At 41.7% G+C, this 22,212-nt stretch overlaps 3 protein-coding genes across 3 annotated transcripts in view; all 3 read right to left on the bottom strand.

Annotated features, from left to right (window-relative positions):
- Nucleotides 1-4,904, bottom strand: part of snx2 (sorting nexin 2) — a 9,179-nt gene extending 4,275 nt beyond the window's left edge. Inside the window, exons 1-7 of the mRNA XM_056729552.1 lie at nucleotides 4,716-4,904; nucleotides 3,326-3,455; nucleotides 2,985-3,130; nucleotides 2,818-2,887; nucleotides 466-509; nucleotides 231-372; nucleotides 71-149 (exon numbers count right to left, since the gene is read on the bottom strand). Of these exons, the coding sequence (XP_056585530.1) occupies nucleotides 71-149; nucleotides 231-372; nucleotides 466-509; nucleotides 2,818-2,887; nucleotides 2,985-3,130; nucleotides 3,326-3,455; nucleotides 4,716-4,823 (719 nt within the window). The 5' untranslated portion in view covers nucleotides 4,824-4,904. The remainder of the gene's footprint in view (nucleotides 1-70; nucleotides 150-230; nucleotides 373-465; nucleotides 510-2,817; nucleotides 2,888-2,984; nucleotides 3,131-3,325; nucleotides 3,456-4,715) is intronic.
- Nucleotides 4,905-8,685: 3,781 nt separating this feature from the next.
- Nucleotides 8,686-14,292, bottom strand: sncaip (synuclein, alpha interacting protein). The gene is made up of 10 exons (XM_056730070.1): nucleotides 14,014-14,292; nucleotides 13,504-13,589; nucleotides 12,176-12,239; nucleotides 11,385-12,085; nucleotides 11,136-11,315; nucleotides 10,914-11,027; nucleotides 10,712-10,837; nucleotides 10,235-10,404; nucleotides 10,058-10,144; nucleotides 8,686-9,971 (listed from the first exon to the last, which is right to left on the bottom strand). The coding sequence occupies exons 2-10, from the start codon at nucleotides 13,558-13,560 to the stop codon at nucleotides 9,134-9,136; spliced, it is 2,337 nt and encodes a 778-aa protein (XP_056586048.1). The 5' UTR covers nucleotides 13,561-13,589; nucleotides 14,014-14,292; the 3' UTR covers nucleotides 8,686-9,133.
- Nucleotides 14,293-19,094: 4,802 nt separating this feature from the next.
- On the bottom strand, nucleotides 19,095-21,676 carry LOC130440374 (protein-lysine 6-oxidase-like). The gene is made up of 6 exons (XM_056773474.1): nucleotides 21,146-21,676; nucleotides 20,958-21,066; nucleotides 20,423-20,554; nucleotides 19,808-19,964; nucleotides 19,638-19,733; nucleotides 19,095-19,552 (listed from the first exon to the last, which is right to left on the bottom strand). The coding sequence occupies exons 1-6, from the start codon at nucleotides 21,561-21,563 to the stop codon at nucleotides 19,433-19,435; spliced, it is 1,032 nt and encodes a 343-aa protein (XP_056629452.1). The 5' UTR covers nucleotides 21,564-21,676; the 3' UTR covers nucleotides 19,095-19,432.
- Between the last annotated feature and the right edge of the window lie 536 nt (nucleotides 21,677-22,212).

The raw sequence follows: 22,212 nt of genomic DNA, 5'->3' as shown, positions 1-22,212 counted from the left end.
TCATGTAATGTTCACTGCGGCGTGTGTTTCTACAAACTGAAGGAGGAAAATCTTCAACTGTGTTTCATACCTTTCCAAAGCAGATCGTCTCTTCTCCACAAACTCCACTGATGACAAATCCTCTTTCCCGACTTTAACCTTCGTCATTCCTTAAACACATGACATCTTTCTATGACATCACCACGTCCAGCTGTTTTACAGAACGTCTCAGGTCAGACATGAAAACTTACCCACAATGCTTTTCTCTGGAGCGGGAGGAACAATGTATCCAATGTGCAGGTACTTGGAGGCTAATTTACTGTGTAAACCCAGAAAATCACTGAAACGTCTCTTGACGGTGAACTCGTCTCTGTTGAAAATGGACAGACTGGTCTACACACACACGCACACACACACACACACACAGACAGATCAAGAAACATGGGACACGTTTACTCTTAAATCTGTGAAAGATGTTTCACTCACCTTAGTGCTCACTTTATAAACCATAAATGCATTCATGCCATCACCTACACAAACAAACAAACACACAAACAGATAGTGATGTTAGACATTATCAGATATGGATCATCATCTCTAAATCACAAACACACACACATGTGAATCATACATGTAAGGTGGTGAGAAGTGAGAGAGAGATCATGTTTGCACAGCAAAAAAAGACATTCTTAAATATAGTTTTCTTTGTCGTTCACAGTCAGTGTTTGTCTGGTTTAGATTTGCATTGAATTTTAAACAATAAATAAACTGGGACTATTTATTTCAATGAAAGTTAAGAATCACAGATCGTTTTAAAACAAAACAAAAAAGCTTCCGTGCGGATTTATTGACAAGCTGTAACTTGGAGGCGACGATCCTTTTTTTTACTAAGAACAACCACTCCGAACGAATGAGTTATGGTAATAAAGGAATAATTGTTAATCATTTAATATTTTTATGCCTGATGTAGAGAATTCTGTGGCTCACCAGTTTTGAACCATTTTAATACAGTGATATGAGCCGAGCACAACACTGTCCATGAGGGCTTGTTTTCACCATAAACTTACTTCATTCTTATATTATTTTTCATAACACAAGACCAAAGATCTAACGCTGGATTTGGAGATGGTTTGAAACTGATAGATGGAGCGGTGATGGTCCCAGCGCTAAAAGATGAAGGACATGAACTGCACGAGGTCAGTCAAACTAAGTCATATGTCTGTTGGTAATCAGTGTGTACGTGCATAATGTAAACAACATAAACTAGGGATGCACCGATAGGATTTTTGGGGCCAATATCGATTTTAACAAACAACTATCGGCCAATTCTAAAATCTTGTTAAAAAAACAATAAGACAACATGACAATCTTCAAAGGTGATTTTTGCTATACATTATTTATTTTATTAAAAACATTAACTCAAAATTGACTTAAAATTGAACATTTCTTTAATATATTTAAATAAAGTCTGTGCTGTTGCTATTTGCAGTAATTATTTTGTTCAGAGAAAAACTTTCAATATTCAGACATCAACTCATAAATTAATAAACTAGGCACCCAAGAAATCCGTCCCAAATTCCCTTTTTATTTTTCTAGGTTCTATGTTTCCTTTTTTTTGGTGTATAAATGTTAATATAAACCAGTATCTTACATCTTATTTTTTTGTATTTTACTTATAATTACTAGTTTTTTTACATTTTTAGGAGCAGTTTTTTTAGGTTAACTGGACTTTGATTTTGACGGCTTGCTGCAAAGTTTGACAGCAGCTTCTCTCAAATGAAACGGTAAAGTGTTCCTGAGGTAAAGTCTGTTAGATCAGCGCTGATTCACTTTTGTGTTCACGTCCACCAGATGCTAAAAGAACACAAACCCACACCTCTCATTCACACACACAACAAGCAGATCACATATTTCAACACCAGATGAATAATTATTAGCACTATTCAGAGCACACTTTGAATTTCATAAGCTGTTCAGTGTTCAGTGATACTTTCTGGCGTGTTGCTACTTTACATCGGCGATTTTCCCGCATCATAGAAATCAAAGAACCCTAATAAACCATCTGTATCTGCCTTATTCATGCTATTGCCTATAGTGTTAAATTAATCCAATATAGATGATTAATATCGCTGGCTGATACATCAGTGCATCCCTAACATGAAGTGATTAATGTGATGTTGTGTTGTGTTGTGTTGTGTGTGCTGTAGTTCTATCCCACTCTCCCCACCAGTCCTTCCTCAACAGCTGTTGTTCTCACAGAAATAATGTTACAGCAGTATCTCTCTTTTATAAATGTGATCCAACTAAAGACTCTTTGAAGATTCGACATATGAGAGACTGTGTTACACACACTCAAGATTAAAATGAGATGTGACACACAATCTATAAACTCATAATATGTTTTCAAAGACACAGACGGTAATGTTGACATTTGCAGGACAAAACACTTTACACCTCAGGTACAGAATGTAAAATAACATCATGATATATGAAGACTTAGGTCATTAATGTAACACTTGTGTTGTGTTTACTGTGTGTTGTTTGCAGAAGTGAACAAAACTCAAGAGAAGCAGAGACCTGATAACATTTGAAAAGGTCTATTGATTTAACAACACAAACAAACACTCACAGACACACACACTCACACAAACACACACAATCTCTCTCATACATCACAGAAACACACACACTCTCTCACTCTCTCTCACACACACACAAACAATCTCTCTCTCTCTCACACACAAACTCTCTTTCTCTCTCACACACACACATAAACACGTGTGTCTTTCTGACGTGTGTGGACACATGAGGTTTTTGTGTAGTGCGACGGTTTCTTACCCACTTTCTCAGGGTCAGACACTGATATCTGGATGTCAAAGGTGTCTGGCGTTTCTTCATCATCTTCATCCTACAAGGTGATGAGTAACACACATCACACGTCAACATGAATCTGTGCTCACATGTACTTCAGTTCTCACAAACCAACTTTAAGTGAAGTCCTTCACCTCCTCCATCAAGCGATCGAACACGGCCGCATCCACTCTGGGGTTCATCATGACGGTGGGTGTGACGGGGGTGATGGCGGGCGACGGGCCGTCTGATAGGATCGGCTGACGCTCTGGACTGTCCAGTGAAACCTCTTCTGTGGCTTCTACACAAACACAACTTTCAACAAACCATGTGACAGGACTACACAACCAACAGCAAATATCCCAAATGTGTATGTGAAGTTCAGCTGAATGACTTCACACTTCTCAAATTCAAACACAACTGTTGTCTAGACACACTAGGGGGGTTGGCAGGGAGATGAAATAAAGAAATGAACGTTTATAAAGAAGAATCACACCAGCAAAGAGGTCGTCCTGATCATCATCATCATCATCATCTAAAAACATCTCCTCATGTTTGGGGCCGTTTGAGCCGATGTTCATGTCTTCTGCTGGAAGGTTTGATGCTTCTGGAGATGTTGAGATGGACTTTAAGACAAACAAACAAACAAACAAACAAGTTCTTCATTCACTTAAACTTCTGCGTTATTGTGTGCATCAAAACACAGTCCGAGGAACACACAACGAAAAGCCCCACGGCCTTTATAAAACACTGAGATCATCACAGCAATGAAAACAACACAATCACACACCACTGACTCAAGCGTTTCAGTCACAACAAACACACAAACAAAGAGAAGAAATCATTCAAGGAATTCACTTTTCACACAAATGTTCTCTTGTCATCTTCCATTTTTGAAAGGACAGGACCGTGTGAGCAGACAGGCAGTGATGGGGAGGAGAGAGGACAGGACCAGAGCGAAGATCTCGGGTCACCCTGAGCACTGTTGTCCTTCATGTCTGGAGCACTGACCACACGGACACAGACTCTGACATTCAATGATTTGTTTAAAAGATTCTTTCACAATGAAAAGAAAAAGAGAATGATTTGATATATGATGTGCAGGTTACACAGTCACTGAAGTTAAAGTTTACACACGGATCATAAACACTCACAAGAGAAGCACATGAGCACATAATCATCATCATCATCAGCTGTTACGAACACACCGACCACTGTCTTACTTTCTAACACAAACACACACACTTTGTGTTGACTGTCAGTAAAGAGATGTGTTGCATGAAAACATGACAATTTTAAGTGTTATTTTACTACATTGTTGTTGTTGTTGTCAGTACAGTTTTACAAGAGAATTATTGTTATGTTGTATTTACATTGCACTGTGTCCAAAAGATGACCTGTTATTACTGTTGTTATGTGTCCAAAACAAACTAAAATTCAATTTCTTTAGTATTTATTTATGCTTAGAAGTGAGAAACCAATTCTGGAGTTCTCGTTATACAAAGAAAAGTGATTTAGATTACATTTATTAAACTCATTTGAGTTAACTGTCAGCTGTTTTTTTTTTAATCCTCGAAACAAAAATGATGAAATTTGGTAGATAAACAACGACGTCGACGTCAAAGTGTGAATATACGTTTCTGCGCTCGTATGACGCAGTGTTGATGTTCAGCTGGAAGCTGTATGCGCATGCGCGTCCTGCATCTCTAATCATTTTGTCAAATTCAATGAAATCTTTCAGCATAAAAGCAAAACACGTAGATGACATGTGACTGTGTATAAACACTGATTCATGGAGACACGTGCCGAGCAGCACTGCGTGTAAAATCCCCGTCAGCATACAGTGAAACCGCCGAGAGTGAGTCGTTATGATAGTATCGTCTCACCTCGATCACGCTCACGGTACTGACGAACAGATCCTCACCGTCCTCCAGCTCTTTAAAGTCCGTCTGTGGAGCATCAAGCAGCGGTGGAGGTTCTCTTTCCTCCGCCATCTTCAACAATAACAGCCGTATAAACTCACAGAGAGAGAGTCAGTGCGCGATGAAGCGAGTCATGTGATCTAGTCTCATGACAGAAGCGCTTCATGCAGCTCATGCTCCGCCCTCAAAGCGCAGGAAGGCGCTCTCTAAACAAGACAATCGTAATGACATAATTTTTACATTTAAAATCGTAATTTTACGATATCAATAAAAAATGGTAATGATGTAGTGTGATGTCTTGATAGTCAGTTCACTTGTTTTTGAGACAAGATTTTATTTATTATCTTAAAAGAAAGTATAAACGCAACTATTCAGATGTTGTTTAGGTGTTTTTCTGAATTAACAAAAGACATTTGTTTGTTGTCTGACATTTTATTGCATTGTCCCAGAACATTTAGGTAACTTTCTATTCTTTAAAGAGGTGCCTGTGTACCAAAAACTTAAGGGATTCTTTTGTATTTTGTAATGATATTGATTGCTCGACTCAAACATAACTTAAAATGGTATTTTTTTTCTTTCTCTTTGACATCTATGCCATGTGGAAATGGCTCAACTAAAAATATTTAAAAAAACATTTATTCACTGAATGTCATTAATTATTAAATAATATTATTTACCGCTGCTGTAAAGGGAATCTTAAAATGTTTTTCTCTTTCTGCAAAATCAAATCTCTGAAGAATTGAATATTGAAAAGAGTAAGAACTGTAAACCACGACACTTAAACTCAATATGAAGAGAATGTATTTAAATCAGTGATAAACAGATGAATTATTTCGTATAATGTTGAAATGCTTCTCTTATTTAATAAAGAGGGAGAGAGCAGACACACAGCAGGATTATAATAAAACACCATCTCAAATAAAGCATCAATATTCATTCAGATGTGTTTGATATGAAAAGTTCACGTAAGGTCGATTAAAAACAGAAATGATTCCACACATTGAATCTATCAGGCCAACAGAGATTGACTTCACAATCCAGTCAAGAATCCTCTGATGTTCAGAGAAGAAACGCTTTTGAAACAGACACGTGTCGTAGAGAATAGTGACCGCATCACTAACACACTGACGGAAGACACAATAAACACACATTTACTAATAAGAGTCCAGCACACGAGAACACACGAGCTTCCTCCTCAGGGACGTTTTTCTCTGGACCACAACAGAATTACAAACAACCTGAGCTGCCATCGAGCCGTGACAGAACGTCTCATGTCCGAGCGCCTGTAATGAGCCGCTATTTACAACAAATAAGGTGAACGGAGGAACACGAGAAGAAATGATGCTGCAGCTCTCCAGAGGCCCACGAGAGGTTTCCACGAGCACGGCGGGACTCGCGCGTCTGTCCGCCGGAGACGCTCCGCTGCTTTAATGGGAGAAACACACAGATCAATGAAACAGGTTATAAGAAGCACTGCTTCACAATGAATAACTGCCAGAGCTCCAGCACACACACCCGCAGACCATCAATAAGTGATAAATATAAAACACTCGCATCTTTGATCTTTATGAACACTATCATTGTGTGCGAATGAACAAATGAAGGGTGACGCACATCAGACATGGGACGGTATGGGAGTTTGACGGTATGATGCCATTAGGCAAAAGTGACACGGTATTGCAATTACAACACTAAAATGTGTTATTTTCAAATGTCTGCGTATACAAACAACAACTTTTCAACTGGACGCAAATACATTTCATTTTTAACCAACATTCATAGAACGTATATGACATGGAAAAAATAAAGCCTTAAAATATAATACTCATATATTGTGCCTAAACATCAAACATTGCATGACATGACTTAATCATTTTTTTTTGTGTGTAGACACCTCATACCTTAGAAATGGTATCACAGAAAATTGTAACCTTGACTCTTTCAAACCTCGATATACCTTGAAACCGGTATTCTGCCCATGAGGCACAGTTGTAAAACTGCAATCACATTCAGCACACACACGTTTATTTCCACATAAAAAAGTCAAACATCTCGGCCAAGTTAAAAGAAAAAGATGAAGAATTCTTCTGCAGAGAAACGCTGGGAGGCAAAGATGACATTCCTTAGACTTTATTACGAAATCCAAATATTTGATTTGGAGAAATTTCTTTGTTTTTTCTCAAAGCACTTCTTGGATCTCCGAGTGGCATGAAGCAATAGCAGAAGCAGATCTGTCAGCCGTGTGTTGTGTCTTTAAACACACATGTTTGACATGTCATCTGTCTCTGTGTGCAGTAAAAATATCTCTGAATGTTTATGAAAGTGTCGTGACATGATCTTGTTGTTTCATCAGATCTGTTCGTTCTCAGAGCTGAATGATTTCTCTCTCTTCTCGTGTAATATGGATAAACTATTTCCACAGCACGTCTCAGCATGTAGCTGTAAATACAAATTAAAACAGACTGGAATGATCTATTATTAGTGTTTACATATGAATATAATCTGTGTTTACATAATTATTTATTTACAATCACGCATCTGGCAGACGATTTTATCCAAAGTGAATTACACTGCATGAAACTATAGATTAGTCTTTGAGTTCGTGCAATCCATGGAATTCGACCCATGACACTGGCGTTGCTAGCGCAGTGCTCTACACACTAAGCTATAAGGAAAGCTTTATTTATTTAAACTAGTGTAAGATAATGCACAAAAATAAAACCTGTTCATAAAGGACATTGGCACACGGCAGTCACAGACTCACATCACATGTAATTATATAACATCCAGAAATCGTTATTTAACAACACAAGAGTGCTGTCAGCTGTCTTCTTATGAACTCCAGTATTTCTCGGGGTCTGACAGGAGGTCAAAGGTCAGAAACATGAAAAGACACTTCAACTCAACGGATTGACTGACACGAGCAGAATCGGCCGCGTGTTTCTCTCTGTTTGCTGAAACTCTTTATATTGTGTGTTGGTGATTTGTGTGTGTCAGCTTTTACTGCTTTTCATGTTTTTCTCTTCTTGTTTCTTCATTGATTACAGTCGTTTTCACCACGTGGGTACTAATAATGGCTCACAGTAAAAAGATCAAACGTTACCCGTGACGTCCCTTAAATCTTCTGTATCACATTAAACGAGACATTTTATGAGTGAATGTTTTAAACAAAAGCTTTCTATTGATGTCTCTGATCTGTGATGAGACTGTTCCTCTACAGCTCTGACTCCCTCTGGCGGTCTGAAGAGAACAAACATCTTCATCATCTGATCAATATTCACAAACAAACACATTCATGGATATTGACAAATAATAACAATCAGACTTCAATATTTTAAGACTCTTTGCGTTTTCTTCAGTATGTGTGAACACAAATATGAAATATGTGAAGGAGGCGGAACAGAAGCCGTATAATTGAAGATGTTTTGAAAGGTGGACGATATCATTATCCCTCATCTGTGTCATTATATCAGTTAATAACGGATTATAATTGTCACGGCTCTGACAGACACCTTTTCTTACCGTCGAACGGAGAAACTTTCAGGCGTGCAGGCGCGTTAACTGCTGTCTGCCTGTCACGCGCAGCCGCAGCCGCAGGCGCAGACGAGCCCAGTGGTGTCAATTATATTTGATTGACTGAGTAAAACGAACACAAATAAAACAAAACAATGGACACAAAAATCTATAGACGAGACTCCTGTCAAATCAACTCCTGCATTCACATGCTGCACAACACACACACACACAGACTATCTCTCTCTCTCTCTCTCTGTTTTTGTCTGTCTCTCAACCAGCAGCACCAATTAAAGGCCCTGGTGTCTTCAGAGAGCAGAAGAGCTGACCAACACACGCTAATAATGACCAATCGTCTGTTTCTCTTCCATCTTGTTGAACTAATACAACTTTCCATTTGGTTTCATGATACAAGAATGTCTAAAGTGTTTTAATATTTATTTCAATATTCAAACGTCAGTACAATGATGGTTCCTTTCAGTCAAATATAATACTTAAATTAGAAATCAAACATTTACTCGATAACAATATAGATTACACACAACAAAACCGCTGTGAATTATTTAAGTGAACGTAAAAGTAAAGAACTGGTGTCAGTCTGAAATAATATCAATGCAGAATAATGAATATGATTGAATTCACGTCATTAACTACAGTCAGAACGTAACCTTGACAACAGCAACACCTTCTGCTCTTCAGGGTGATTGAGACTGTACAAAATCACAGTACTGAAAACTATTATTCCAAAAAAGTTGCATTTACAGTCATTTATTGTGTAAGAAAGTAAGTTTGTATGTGTTATTTACAGGTCAGGTGATCTGCTGTCTAGCATCATGTTCTGATGTTGTTGATGATTGTGTGTCTGCTCTTTAAACAGCAGCACTCTTGTGTTTGCTCTTGGTTTCTGTCTTTTTTCCAGGCGGACTCGGTGTCGGGCCGGAGCTCGGATGTTTTCCAGCGCTGGACGTCTGAATGTTATTATTGTTGCTGTTCTGGTTTCCGCTCAGACTTTCCATCAAAGACCGAAACGTCCCAAATGGTCGTTTCCCTGATTCCACCTTCTCTTTGCCGGATGACACTTTGGCGTCGCCTGTGGCCGTGTCTTTGCGTGGCGGCTCGTCGAACGTGACCCTCAGTTTGAGGTTCTGTGAGGTCTTTCTGCGGGAGGATGGTGATTTCAGGGCACTTTTGGGGCTTGTGGGGATCTTTTCATTGGTCCCGTCGGGTTTGGATTCAGGATCGCTGCAGTCCGATGATGGCGAGGCGTTACAAACGTCCACAGATTTCGAAGTCCTGTGAGCAAAAGAGAACTTGCGTTCACCGGTGGAGCTCGTCTTGTGTTTGGTCATCAGATGAAGCTCTTCGGCCTCGGCGATGGGCAGCTGGGTGGGCCGCTCGGGTCTGGAGTGTTTGGACTCATCTGGAGGGTAAGCGTCGCCGTCTGACTCGCTGAGAGACCGCTGCATGATCTGTTTCAGACGGGCCAGTTTCAGCTCCCGCTTCTCCGCCACGCCAGGCCTCCTCATTGGTCCTGCTCCAGGCCCCGCCCCTGACTCCGGCCCACCTGGACCTTCAGGTGGCCTGCTTTTGTCCCCACCTGCTTCTGTCTCCACCTGCTTCTGTCTCACAATCCACTGACCGTTCTCAGGGCCGACTTCAGCGGTTAAACTCATTTCTGACCACGTGTCAGCTGGACCACCATGAGAGCTGATGGAGAAGAGACATGAGACACATTCACGCACTCATTCACAACTAGAATTCAACAGCAAGTTTCTTAAAGAAGGAGAGGAGACCTTGGTGATCGTGGCCGTCCGTTTGCTTCATGAGTTTGTAAGAAGAGTTGAAGTTGATTCTGTAGAGCTACACGGGCTGTGGTTTGTCTGTGACGTGTAAAAAACAAATAATGTAAATTAATTCAATAATGATCAACAGTAAAAGACTTTATTATGAAAGACAACATGTGTTCTTACTCGTGCAGCTGTTTGGTGAGTTTGACCACCTGTGAGGCGAGAGACATGCACGTCTCCACCACCACCAGATACCGTGAGCAGGTCATGTGACCCTGATGCTCGGCACACTGCGACGGCCGCTCGCCCTGCTGGTTCTGAACTGTCACATTAGACCCGTACTCCACCAGCGTCTGAAACACAACACAACACTGAGGAAGAGGCACTGACAAGCATCCAATAATCAACTTTCACTCGCTGCTGAAACACTCAAAGGTCTGCGCAACAAACCTCCACAAACAAGACTACAGGTCTTCACATATTCATTTGGTTTTTCATGACACATTATGCCTCTCGCTACAGCAGCGGGAAACTAGAGCCAATGCTACTTCCTGTCTGATACAGCTACTTCCTGTCTGTGTTTCCCTGAGCGTCCCAGACAAAAAAAGTGAAAAAGAAAACAAGGGAACAGTGTGAATGTAGAGAGAGATGATGAAGCACCTGAAGACAGCTCAAGTGTCCGTGTTGAGCCACCACATGAACCGCCGTGTTTCCGTTCTGATCCACCTCGTCCAGAGAGATGCCCTGCTCCTGCATGAACTGCAACAGCCACAGCAGCACGCGTTCCTGCCACAAACACACACAGATCACATGGTCAGTCACGTGATCCGGCCGCTGGAGCGTGATCGACTCGACCCCTCACCTGTCCGTAGCGAGCGGCGTAATGGATGAGGCTGGGATGTTCTCTGGTGCAGCTGAGCTCAGCGATGGCTTCTGTCTCACTCACCATCCAGCGCACACATTCAAGACAACCGTTCTACACAAAACACACACGTGATCCTCAAGAATCTATCACTGGTCTACATTTAAAAGACACATCAGCTGACGTGATATCTGCTCTATATGACGGTTATGTCAGAGGTACCTTGACCCCGAGTCCAGCTGGCGTGAGCTGCTGAGCGTTGCGTTCATTCAGACAGTCTTCTCCCATCAGAGAGGTGAGATGCTGCAGACAATCAGCGTGACCGTGAGCGGCGGAGATGTGCAGCAGATTGTTTCCCTCCTCGTCTCTGATCCGCTCCAGATTCTCTACTGCGACGTGCGGCTGCGCAGACACACCTCACAGTTATTTCACGTCATTACTCTAACCTCAAACGTGACGTCATCCTCTTACCAGCAGTGAGATCTGTCCCTCTCTGACCACATTCATGATGTTCTGACTCCTCTTCGTTTCCTCATCAACCTCTCCAAATGCTCTCGACCCCGGCCAGCTCTTGTCCTGCCTCGTGCCTTTGGCTCCGTGAGGAGGGTTGGCGGTGCAGTCGCCTGGACTTCCGGCTTTATGGGTTGTTGTGTCGGGGAAGGGCAGACTTGAGAAGAGCCTGTCCGAGTCTGAGCCGACCGATCGCTCGAACCCCAGATCTGTGGACTTGGACTTCCTGATGTCTGGCCAGAACTGTGTCCCGCTGAGGCTCTCGGCGTGAGTGAGCGACGCGCCCTTGAAACCCGTGCTCCCTGACGTCTTCTTCTCCGAAGCCACGCGTGGAAGTGTGGCCACCTGCTGGCTGGATTTAATGTACGGCACGTCTAGGATCTCGTCCATATCCAGATCGTAGTGTTCTAGATCGCCGAACAGAGCTCCAGTCCCGCCGGCTCGGCTCTTGAGTCCCTGAGCGTCACACAGAGAAACAGAGATCTCTACACGCCGCTCCTCGTTCTTCCCGTCGGCCTCCGCGTCCGACACCTCCGGCTGGTGTTTGAGGGGAGACACACGTTTGACAGGTCTGAATTTGCTGTACACATCGGCGATGCCGGTGGGTTTGATTCCCGTCCCGCTGACTGAAGACGGGTTCCGAGCCCAGTTGATCGCAGGAGCTGAAAGGAAGGACATGTGATACAGAAGTGTTGGACTCTCGTTCATTAGGCATTTGTCTCACTACATGATGATGAGCTGAAATCACAAACCTTGTCTATCCTCAGTCTGTCCGTCATGTCGTCGACAAAGTTCAGGAATGTTCTTTGATGAGAACTGAAACAGGAGATTAAACATAGCAATTCCAGGTGGCACAAGATGACGTTGGTGAGCTTTGGGACGCCAGACTAAGTTCTGGCATGTACGGGAAAAGGACGTTTTTTTGGCCGGCAAAATGGGTGAATTTAGATAAAAAAAAGAAGAAATGAATTCATCAGTGATATGACAGATCGTCTTTACATTGCTGAGCACGTCGTTAAGCCGAAACAACTGGATAGTGTTATACGACCAGAAATGTGTCTGCTGACCCTGCCGTCATAAAAGCTCACCAGCAACATCTTGTGCAACCAGCCCATTCAACACATCATCATTAAAGGAGGGATTTAATGCTGTTTCATGCATTCTGACTTCGTTACACTGTCAAACGTGCTGGCTTTTCTTTGTCAACTTGTTCATAAGAGAGCTGGACGTATGTCGTAGTATTTCTGTCCTTGATACAAGATGTGACAAGATGGGCTGCGCTGTGGGCCTGCACTGCAGCTTGTTACTCTTGTGATAGTGAAGTTAAGGTGTGTCTGTTTGTTCACGGCATTTCAGTGATGGATGTTATATAAACGCTGGATTTGGAGATGGTTTGAAACTGATAGATGGAGCGGTGATGGTCCCAGTGCTGAAAGATGCCGGACATGAACTGCACGATGTCAGTCAAACTAAGTCTTATGTGTTTTCTTGGCAATCGTTGTGAGTGTGTATAATGTAAACAACATGAAGTTATTCATGTGATGATGTGTTGTGTGCTCGTGCTGTAGTTCCGTCCCGCCTCCAGCAGCTTGTGTTTTTCCAGAAATAATGTTACAGCTGTAGATCTCTTTTATAAATGTGATACGACGTATGCAATAATACTTTACAGACACTCAAGATTAATATGAGATTGGCAGAAACTGCCTGTGACACGTGATCTTTAAAGTGTGTGTAAGAGCCATACATTTTCATAATGTTGAAATGTAGATGTGTGTTTAAATATTATGATTAATAATATGAGCAATTTTGAATATCTCTGAAAAACAGTACAATTGCAGGTCCAATAACATCATTGTAAAATAGTGACGCCATGTCGTAGTTGACGCTCTTCAGGAAAAGGAAAGATTTCTGAAGAAGTTTTTTGACCTGTAACATTCTGCCCTTCTTAACTTAGTTTTGTCAATAAATATTTTCAAAGGTTAGAGACTGGGAGAAACTGAATGATATTCGAGTTCAAAAAACGCTTTAATGTCATGGAGGGAGAAATAATGAAGAAAATTAGACATGCAGGTGTACATACAGGTAAATCATCAGTGAAGTCAATCTCATCCAGATCAAGGTATTCAGGAACGTCCATCTTCAGTCAACATTCTGTCCCCAACCGCCCTGAACCAACAACACAAACAACACACAAATATGTAGTGAAACTCTGTGATACACTGTCATGTGTGTGTCATTTATATTCATCTGTCTTATAATATTATTATATATTCTTATCATCTGACTCACAAAGAATCCTTTACACATCAAACACACAATGAAAGACTACACAAAATCAATCTAATCATCAAGATCTGATAAATACTGCAGACAGATTCAATCATTATAAACTCTTGTGATATGATGATGATGATGATGATACTCTCTCTCTCTTTCTCCCTCTCTTTCTCTCTCTCCTTCAGTCTCTTTTGTTTCTAGCGTTAGCATTAGCTGTAGCATCAGTCAGATTTTTCATCATCTCATTATTCTTTCTTAATATTTCTCTTATTTCTCATGTCTCTTTGTGGTTTCGGGTGTTTTTGTGACGTACCTGTCTGTCTGTCGCTGTTGTCTGTCTCGAGCTTGTTCTGTCTGTATTTCTGATGGTTAACGGATCAACGAAAGAATGTGACACGAGCGCGCGCGCGCCCCCACCAGCCTCCTCGGCGCACGCGCGCCCACAAACGCAGGATAAAACGTTTTTTTTTTCAGAAATACGAAATAAATAATTGTTATTCTGCACCATATTACTGTTAGTAACTTTATTTCTGTCAGCTTTATATATGCACAGTTTCACAAGTTTGATGAAAACCTAGTTTATGCGACGGCAGCCACAGGACAACGGCGCCAGTTCGCTCACTACACACACACACACACACACACACCAGCTACAGAGAGACAGAGAGAGAGAGAGAGAGAGAGGAGAGAGAGAGAGAGACAGAGAGAGAGAGAGAGAGAGAGAGAGACAGAGAGGGAGAGAGAGAGAGAGACAGAGAGAGAGAGAGAGAGAGAGAGAGAGAGACAGAGAGAGTGTGAGAGAGAGAGAGACAGAGAGAGAGAGAGAGAGACAGAGAGTGAGACAGAGAGAGAGAGAGAGACAGAGAGAGTGTGAGAGAGAGAGAGAGAGAGAGAGAGACAGAGAGAGAGAGAGAGAGACAGAGACAGAGAGAGAGAGAGAGAGAGACAGAGAGAGTGTGAGAGAGAGAGAGACAGAGAGAGAGAGAGAGAGAGAGACAGAGAGTGAGACAGAGAGAGAGAGAGAGACAGAGAGAGTGTGAGAGAGAGAGAGAGAGAGAGAGAGAGAGAGAGACAGAGAGAGAGAGAGAGAGACAGAGACAGAGAGAGAGAGAGAGACAGAGAGAGTGTGAGAGAGAGAGAGAAAAACTCTGTACGGGTACAGAGAAAAACTCCAAACAACGCCTGCAGAGCAGAATTAGGACTGTATCCTCTAATCATTAAAATACAAAAAAGAGCTTTAAAATTCTACACACACCTTAAGAACAGCGACACAGACACACTCCATCACAAAGCCTTAAGTCATCAAGAGCTGAGCCCAGAGAGAAACCCCTTCATCCAACTGATCTCACAACTAACTCTACAACCCCAAACATGCCCAAGTCAACCCCAAACCCCAGCCAGACTAAACCAAATGATGAAAAGACAAAAAGAGAAATATCTCCAACACTGGACAGAAGCAACAGCTCAGCAAAGTAAAGTGGAATGCTATCTGTCACTAAAGAGAGAATATAAAGTGTCAGAATACCTCACAAGCGTATCAGACCCTAAACTAAGAAAAGTGTTGAGCATGTACAGACTCAGTGATCACCAGCTCACTGTAGAGACGGGCAGACACAGACACACATGGACACCGAGAGAAGAGCGACTGTGTCCACACTGCACACACAATCAAGTGGAAACAGAGCTGCACTTTCTCCTCTCCTGTCCCAACTACACACACATCAGAGAAACATTCTTCCCCCAGTTTACAAACTTACACAAAGACTTTGACCAGTTTCAACAAAAGGACAAGATCTCATACATACTGGGAGAAAAGTCAAGAAGCTCAAACCTGGCTGCAAGATATGTCAAGTCCTGCCACGACCAAAGAACAACCAGCACAACACAACACAACACAACACAACACACACAGACTGACACTATATAACAGGATCCTGTCACCCTCACTGAGAATTCATCAATACTTTTCTCTTTTTCTCTTTATATTAAGATGTATATTTAGATACTTCTATACTTTTATTTTTATCTTAATTTTAATTCCATGTTTATATTTAATTTTCTGTGCTTTGGCAATGGAACATTTCTTTAATTTTGCCAATAAAGCTTCTTTGATTCTTGATAGAGAGGGCATGATTGACAAGGGCCAGCGGAGGGAGTCTGGCCAGGACACTGGGGTTACACGCGTTCTCCTTATGACAAGTGCCATGAGATCTTTAATGACCACAGGAGTCAGGAACTCAGTTTAACGTCTCATCCGTGCGTTTTACAGTCTAGTGTCTCCATCACCATACTGGGGCATTAGGACCCACACAGATCACAAGGTGAGTCCCCCCCGCTGGTCTCACTGCACATCCTACAAGAGCAAACTAGCTTTACCAGCAGGTCTCCCATCCAGTTACTGACCAGACTCAGCCCTGCTTGGCTTCAGTGAGCAACCAGTGTTGGGCTACAGGGTAATATACAGGGTCATATAACCCATCCCTGCTGCATTACAAAACAAATGTAACTGACAGCATATTAGGAAAAAAATTGTGTAATTAGATACAAATTATGAGGCAAAAATGTAGGCCAAAAAATAAAAGCTTTTTTAATGTTGTCAGGCTTTATAGCCTCACATGTATTATCACAACTGACCAGCAGAGGGCCACACACACAACCTCTTTCTCTCTCACTCTGTCTGTCTGTCTGTCTGTCTGTCTGTCTGTCTGTCTCAAGATTCAAAGGAGCTTTATTGGCATGATAAAAGAAAATTTACATTGCCAAAGCACAAGATTAAATATAAACATGCAGAAATACAGATTAAGATCAAAAATAAGATAGAATAAAATTAAAAGTCTATAAGTAAAAATCTATATATATATACATCTCAATATAAACAGAAAAAGAGTTTTAATTAAAGTTCTCAATGAGGGTGATAGTGTCAGTTTGTGTGTGTTGTCCTGTCAGTGTTGTGTTGTGTTGTGCTGCTTGTTCTTTGGTCGTGGCAGGACTTGACATATCTTGCAGCCAGGTTTGAGCTTCTTGACTTTTCTCCCAGTATGTATGAGATCTTGTCCTTTTGTTGAAACTGGTCAAAGTCTTTGTGTAAGTTTGTAAACTGGGGGAAGAATGTTTCTCTGATGTGTGTGTAGTTGGGACAGGAGAGGAGAAAGTGCAGCTCTGTTTCCACTTGATTGTGTGTGCAGTGTGGACACAGTCGCTCTTCTCTCGGTGTCCATGTGTGTCTGTGTCTGCCCGTCTCTACAGTGAGCTGGTGATCACTGAGTCTGTACATGCTCAACACTTTTCTTAGTTTAGGGTCTGATACGCTTGTGAGGTATTCTGACACTTTATATTCTCTCTTTAGTGACAGATAGCATTCCAGTTTACTTTGCTGAGCTGTTGCTTCTGTCCAGTGTTTGAGATATTTCTCTTTTTGTCTTTTCATCATTTGGTTTAGTCTGGCTGGGGTTTGGGGTTGACTTGGGCATGTTTGGGGTTGTAGAGTTAGTTGTGAGATCAGTTGGATGAAGGGGTTTCTCTCTGGGCTCAGCTCTTGATGACTTAAGGCTTTGTGATGGAGTGTGTCTGTGTCGCTGTTCTTAAGGTGTGTGTAGAATTTTAAAGCTCTTTTTTGTATTTTAATGATTAGAGGATACAGTCCTAATTCTGCTCTGCAGGCGTTGTTTGGAGTTTTTCTCTGTACCCGTAAAATGTTTTTACACATTTCTGTTTGCAGAATCTCTATTGGGTGTTTGTCCCATCTGGTGAACTCTTGGTGGGCGAGAGGACCCCAAACCTCACTTCCATACAGCGCGATTGGTTCTATAATTGATTGTGTTATTTTCAGCCAGATTACGGTTGGGATGTCAATTTTAATATTCTTTTTGATTGTGTAAAAGGCTCTTCGTGCCTTGTCTCTCATGTCATTCACAGCCTTGTTTAAGTTTCCGGTGTTACTAATGTTTATACCAAGATATGTGTAGTTCTTGGTGTGTTCTAGGGGCACGTTGTTTAGTTTGAAACTGTGATGTTGATTTTGGCTACTGGGCTTTTTTTGGAATATCATGACTCGAGTCTTCTTAAGGTTAACCGATAGGGCCCATGTTTGGCAGAAAGTGTGCAGGGTGTCCAGATGTTGCTGTAGACCTTCTTTTGTGGGTGACAGCAGCACCAGATCGTCTGCAAACAGGAGACATTTCACTTCGGTGTCTTGTAAGGTCGGGCCGGGTGCTGGTGACTGTTCTAGAGCTCCAGCTAATTCATTCATGTAAATGTTAAATAGTGTAGGACTTAGACTACAGCCCTGTCTCACTCCACGACTCTGGGAGAGAAAGTCTGTGTGCTTGTTGCCAATTTTAACTGCAAATGTGTTATTGGTGTACATTGATTTGATGATGTCGTAGGTTTTTCCTCCGATGCCGCATTGAATCAACTGAAGAAAAAGTCCCTCATGCCAGATTGAGTCAAAAGCTTTTTTGAAGTCAACAAAGCATGAGTAGAGCTTTCTTTTATTTTGGTTTGTTTCTTTGTCAATTAAGGTATGAAGAGTGTATATATGATCGGATGTGCGGTATTTGGGCTGGAAACCAATTTGGCATTTTCTCAGGATGTTTTGGTTGTTTAGAAATTTGAGAAGTCTGCTGTTAAGAATGTTACAGAGGAGTTTACCTAGATTGCTGTTTACACATATTCCGCCGTAATTATTAGGGTCGAATTTGTTCTGAGACCTTCCGTCATGAGTTATGAGACCTTGATTCCAGATTGTGGGAAATATATTTTACTAAAGAGGTTTGAGAAGTGCTTTATCCATACGTCTCCGTTCTGAATGGGAAGATCTTCATGGTGGGGTTTGTTAAGTGTGTTCCAATGTTCCCAGAAGCGATTTGTTTCTAGAGATTGTTCAATTGCTTTTATCTGGTTTTGTGTATCTTGTTTCGTTTTCTTCCTTAGTGTGTCCTTATATTGTTTAGCTTTTTCATGGTAGAGTTGGCGTGTGTTTACATTGTCGGCATCTCTGTGTTTCTGATTTGATAGAATTCTTACTTCTTTTCTAAGTTTTTTACACTCCTTATCAAACCATTTCTCATTTACAGGCTTTTTGTTTGGTTTTGTGTTAGTGGGTTTTAGGTTAGATAGCGTTGCAGATATTGTAAAAATTTGGTTAATCCTGTCTACTGCTAAATTTACACCTTCATTATTGTGTGGAAATGGGGTATCGAGGAATTTATTCAGTAGGTTTTGAATTTTTGGTTCACGAGTTATGCTTTTGTATGTATCTTAGCAATTTTGTTTCCACACACTCTCTCTCTCTCTCTCTCTCTCTCTCTCTCTCTCTCTCACACACACACACAAAATACATTGTCAAGTTAAATCATTCCACCGATTGTGTGTTTTATTATCGTAAATTTATAGACAGGGTTACAGTACAAGTGAAGCATCGTTGTGTATATAAACCCTTTCTAACACAAGTAAAATACTGGAGTCATGTTTACGTTCAATACAGCTGATATACAGAAATGACATTGAGCTGTTTCTCACAGACTGCATAAATGACAACCCGTCATCAGTTTTATACAGTAAATACAGATGATGATGACGTTTGCATTGAATGGGTTAGGGTCCTCTGCTGTGTCGACAGAAGATTTATACATTTTACAAACATTTAACAGCAGTGATGTCCACTCTCAGAATGTTTCTGCAATGACTTTAATTATGAAGCACAGCGGTGAAGTCAAAGCTCCTCGAGCGCTCTATGATGACATGACGCATCCTGACACGTGAGCGTAATTCCCAGTGTAGTGAACATCACAGCGAACAATATTATTACTGAAGTCTGATTCTGAAATCTGTTGACTCGGATTCACAGTAATCTGAACCGAAACAGAAACATTTGACATATGAGAGACAGAGAACGATGATCGCTGCACATGAATGTGACTTTATATGAGAACAAACCTTGAGGATGTATTTTCCAGGCTGAACATCAGTAATATCGATCCACTGACAGTCGATATCCGCGCCGTAAGTGTCATAACATCCAGGACTCAAACCCTGTAAACTCCATCAGACGACAATCAACAACATGAAACGGCAGAATTATCAATGATGTTGTGTTGCGCGTGTACCTGCGTGTGTGACGTGCATGCGTATCGTCTGTAGTAACCGGGGTCGCATGACGTGTCCTCGAGACAGAAACTGGCTTTATGACCCTCTGCCACTTTCTTCTGTGTGTTTGAATCCAGCAGATCATAATGACAGAACTCATCCATACTGTGATAATGTCTGAAACACACAAACATTCACAATCTCACACATGTTCTGTGTTGATGCTTCAGTTCTCAGAGAAAAATGCTTTTCTTTATTTTCACGTGTGCATCCCTACTGTACACTAAACGTGTCTGACGTCAAAGCTCTTTATTCAAATACACCATTAAAGACGCATTTAAGATTTGTGTTTAAGCTTTGAGGAGAATTGAAGCAGATTGTACAAATAAATAATAACGCACAACACATGAGCACACTTTATTGAGTGTAGAGACTGCTGTAGAGAAAAACAACAACAAACATCCTGATGCTTGATCAAATAAATACCTTCAAATTGTTGTGTTTTCTTTATTTTGAACCATTCACGTCACATTATGATGGTTTGATATAATGTGTCTGGACTTTAAAAGCAAAGCAGACGTGTGTGTAGTAAATGTGGTGAGGTGTACTGTTGTTTATTCAGATGTTCTCCTCACTGGTGACAGCTGTGCCATTCCCATGTGTATCTGGGTCTGTTGGGCAGAAAGTCTGCGGTTCCCTGGTTCTTCACCCGCTGCGGAAACCTCAATAAAACTCTGGTGTCGTAATCATGAGCGTGAGCCGCTGAACTGAAGAACACAACACACATTCACATCATCAACATATAACTCAACAAACACTTTGAATCCACACACATGACCGCTCTTATTGATCAGACGTTTCTCTTTCAGAGCTCGGACATTTGATGGAGTTCTTTAAGTCTCAACTAGTCTCAGATGTTTCTCCTAAAACGGGAGAAATCAAACGAGAGGTGATTGTTGAAACCCATGAAGAGTCTGGAGGAGTGAAATGAAGGTAAATAATCTGGATAATGTTTGAGTTCATATTGTGATCTTCAATCCTATTGCAGACTTGACATCTGAGCTCAGTTCTTAAGATCTCATTTGAAACCTTCAGACTCTTATTCTGAGACTGAAGCAGGTGTGATATAATCATCAGTCTGAGAGTTTGATGAGATGCGTCAGCACACACCTGGCCAGACACTTCTCCTCTGCAGCACACCTGAGGCTGTACATGGACACTCTCTGGACATACGTGGACACCTGGATCATGTATGGATCCAGCACGAGATCCGGGAGTCCTGATCGAAACAAGTGCGTGTGTTTGTGTTTATTTTCTCATAAGAAAGAATCACTCAAGAAGTCTCATAAACATCTTACCGTGCTGAAAGTATCTGGTTCCGTATCCGTGATGTCTGAATGTGTTTCTATGTCTGTAGTATGAGTCATAGTAGTTGTAGTATGGATTGTTCCGGATGGATTTGTAGGGGTCGTACGGATCATCCCCCAACATCACGTCTGACGCGCTTGAAGAGCTCGTGTTGTGCTCGCGCGCGAGCGTCGTGTTCGGTTCGGTTACGCTGAGCTTCGGCTCTGTTCGTCCCGGTGCCACAAACTCAGATCCGGGACTCAGCAACTGAAAAGCGCGTCCGTTCTGCGTCCATCGCGTGCGCACTCCCGCACCGACCTGTTGCGCGCGACGCGCTCCTTTCGACTCAGCGTTTAACTGAGAGACAACAGTTAAAAAACAACAACAAATACACAAACAGAGCAGAAGAAGGCGACCACAACTCTCCATATTCACACAGAACCAGCAGCGATATGCCGCGCTTCTTTCTTTCCACGGGGACGCGCGCGCGTCAATGTCACCACGAGTCGCGTGTGATGTTTCTCCTCTGATCTCTGAACAGTGTTTGAGGAGGAGCAGCAGCTTCAGGTGCTTTGGGAGCTTTTAAACTTTCTCTGCGGATGACAGCGATATTATCTCACTCTCGACGCTCAAACATCATCTTTTCTTCTCGACAGATGTGGTGTTTTTTAAGTCTTCAGATGTCTAACAGATCGACGTGAAGGACGGATTTCTCATCACTGATATGGATATGAAACAAAAGTCGTTTAATATCATTTTTCACACATTATCATGTCAGTGCATAAACCACCACAAACACTGTTAGAGACACAAATGATGTGAAGTGTCTGGACGGTCGTGGCCTAAAGTATTAGTAGCCACATAAATTCTGTGTTGTGCAAACTTTCTGCTTAAGGTGTTGTGGTGTTCATTCACATTGTTTGAAGATTATTATGCATTTTAAATTATTGCGGAAAAAATCTACTCCCCAAGAGTCAATCTCATATAGAGGAGCTGTGGTCAATCCTCAAAGAGTGAGTGGACAAGCAAAAGGCCAGAACAGGTGATCATTTCAGAGCACTAGTAAGGGAAGAAAGGT

This window comes from Triplophysa dalaica, chromosome 18, assembly GCF_015846415.1.
Source record: "Triplophysa dalaica isolate WHDGS20190420 chromosome 18, ASM1584641v1, whole genome shotgun sequence".
Classification (NCBI taxonomy): domain Eukaryota; kingdom Metazoa; phylum Chordata; class Actinopteri; order Cypriniformes; family Nemacheilidae; genus Triplophysa; species Triplophysa dalaica.
This window is presented reverse-complemented; position numbering and strand designations above follow the sequence as displayed.

Coding starts and splice junctions, on each gene's coding strand:
- sncaip (XM_056730070.1), bottom strand. CDS start 13,560: ATGGACGTTCCTGAATACCTTGATCTGGATGAGATTGACTTCACTGAT. Junction 12,240..13,503: donor ACTTCACTGATGATTTACCT/GTATGTACACCT, acceptor CTCCTGTTTCAG/TTCTCATCAAAGAACATTCC. Junction 9,972..10,057: donor GGACGGCCACGATCACCAAG/GTCTCCTCTCCT, acceptor CTTCTCCATCAG/CTCTCATGGTGGTCCAGCTG.
- LOC130440374 (XM_056773474.1), bottom strand. CDS start 21,563: ATGGAGAGTTGTGGTCGCCTTCTTCTGCTCTGTTTGTGTATTTGTTGT. Junction 21,067..21,145: donor AACCAGATACTTTCAGCACG/GTAAGATGTTTA, acceptor TGTTTCGATCAG/GACTCCCGGATCTCGTGCTG. Junction 19,965..20,422: donor GAATGGCACAGCTGTCACCA/GTGAGGAGAACA, acceptor TGTGTGTTTCAG/ACATTATCACAGTATGGATG.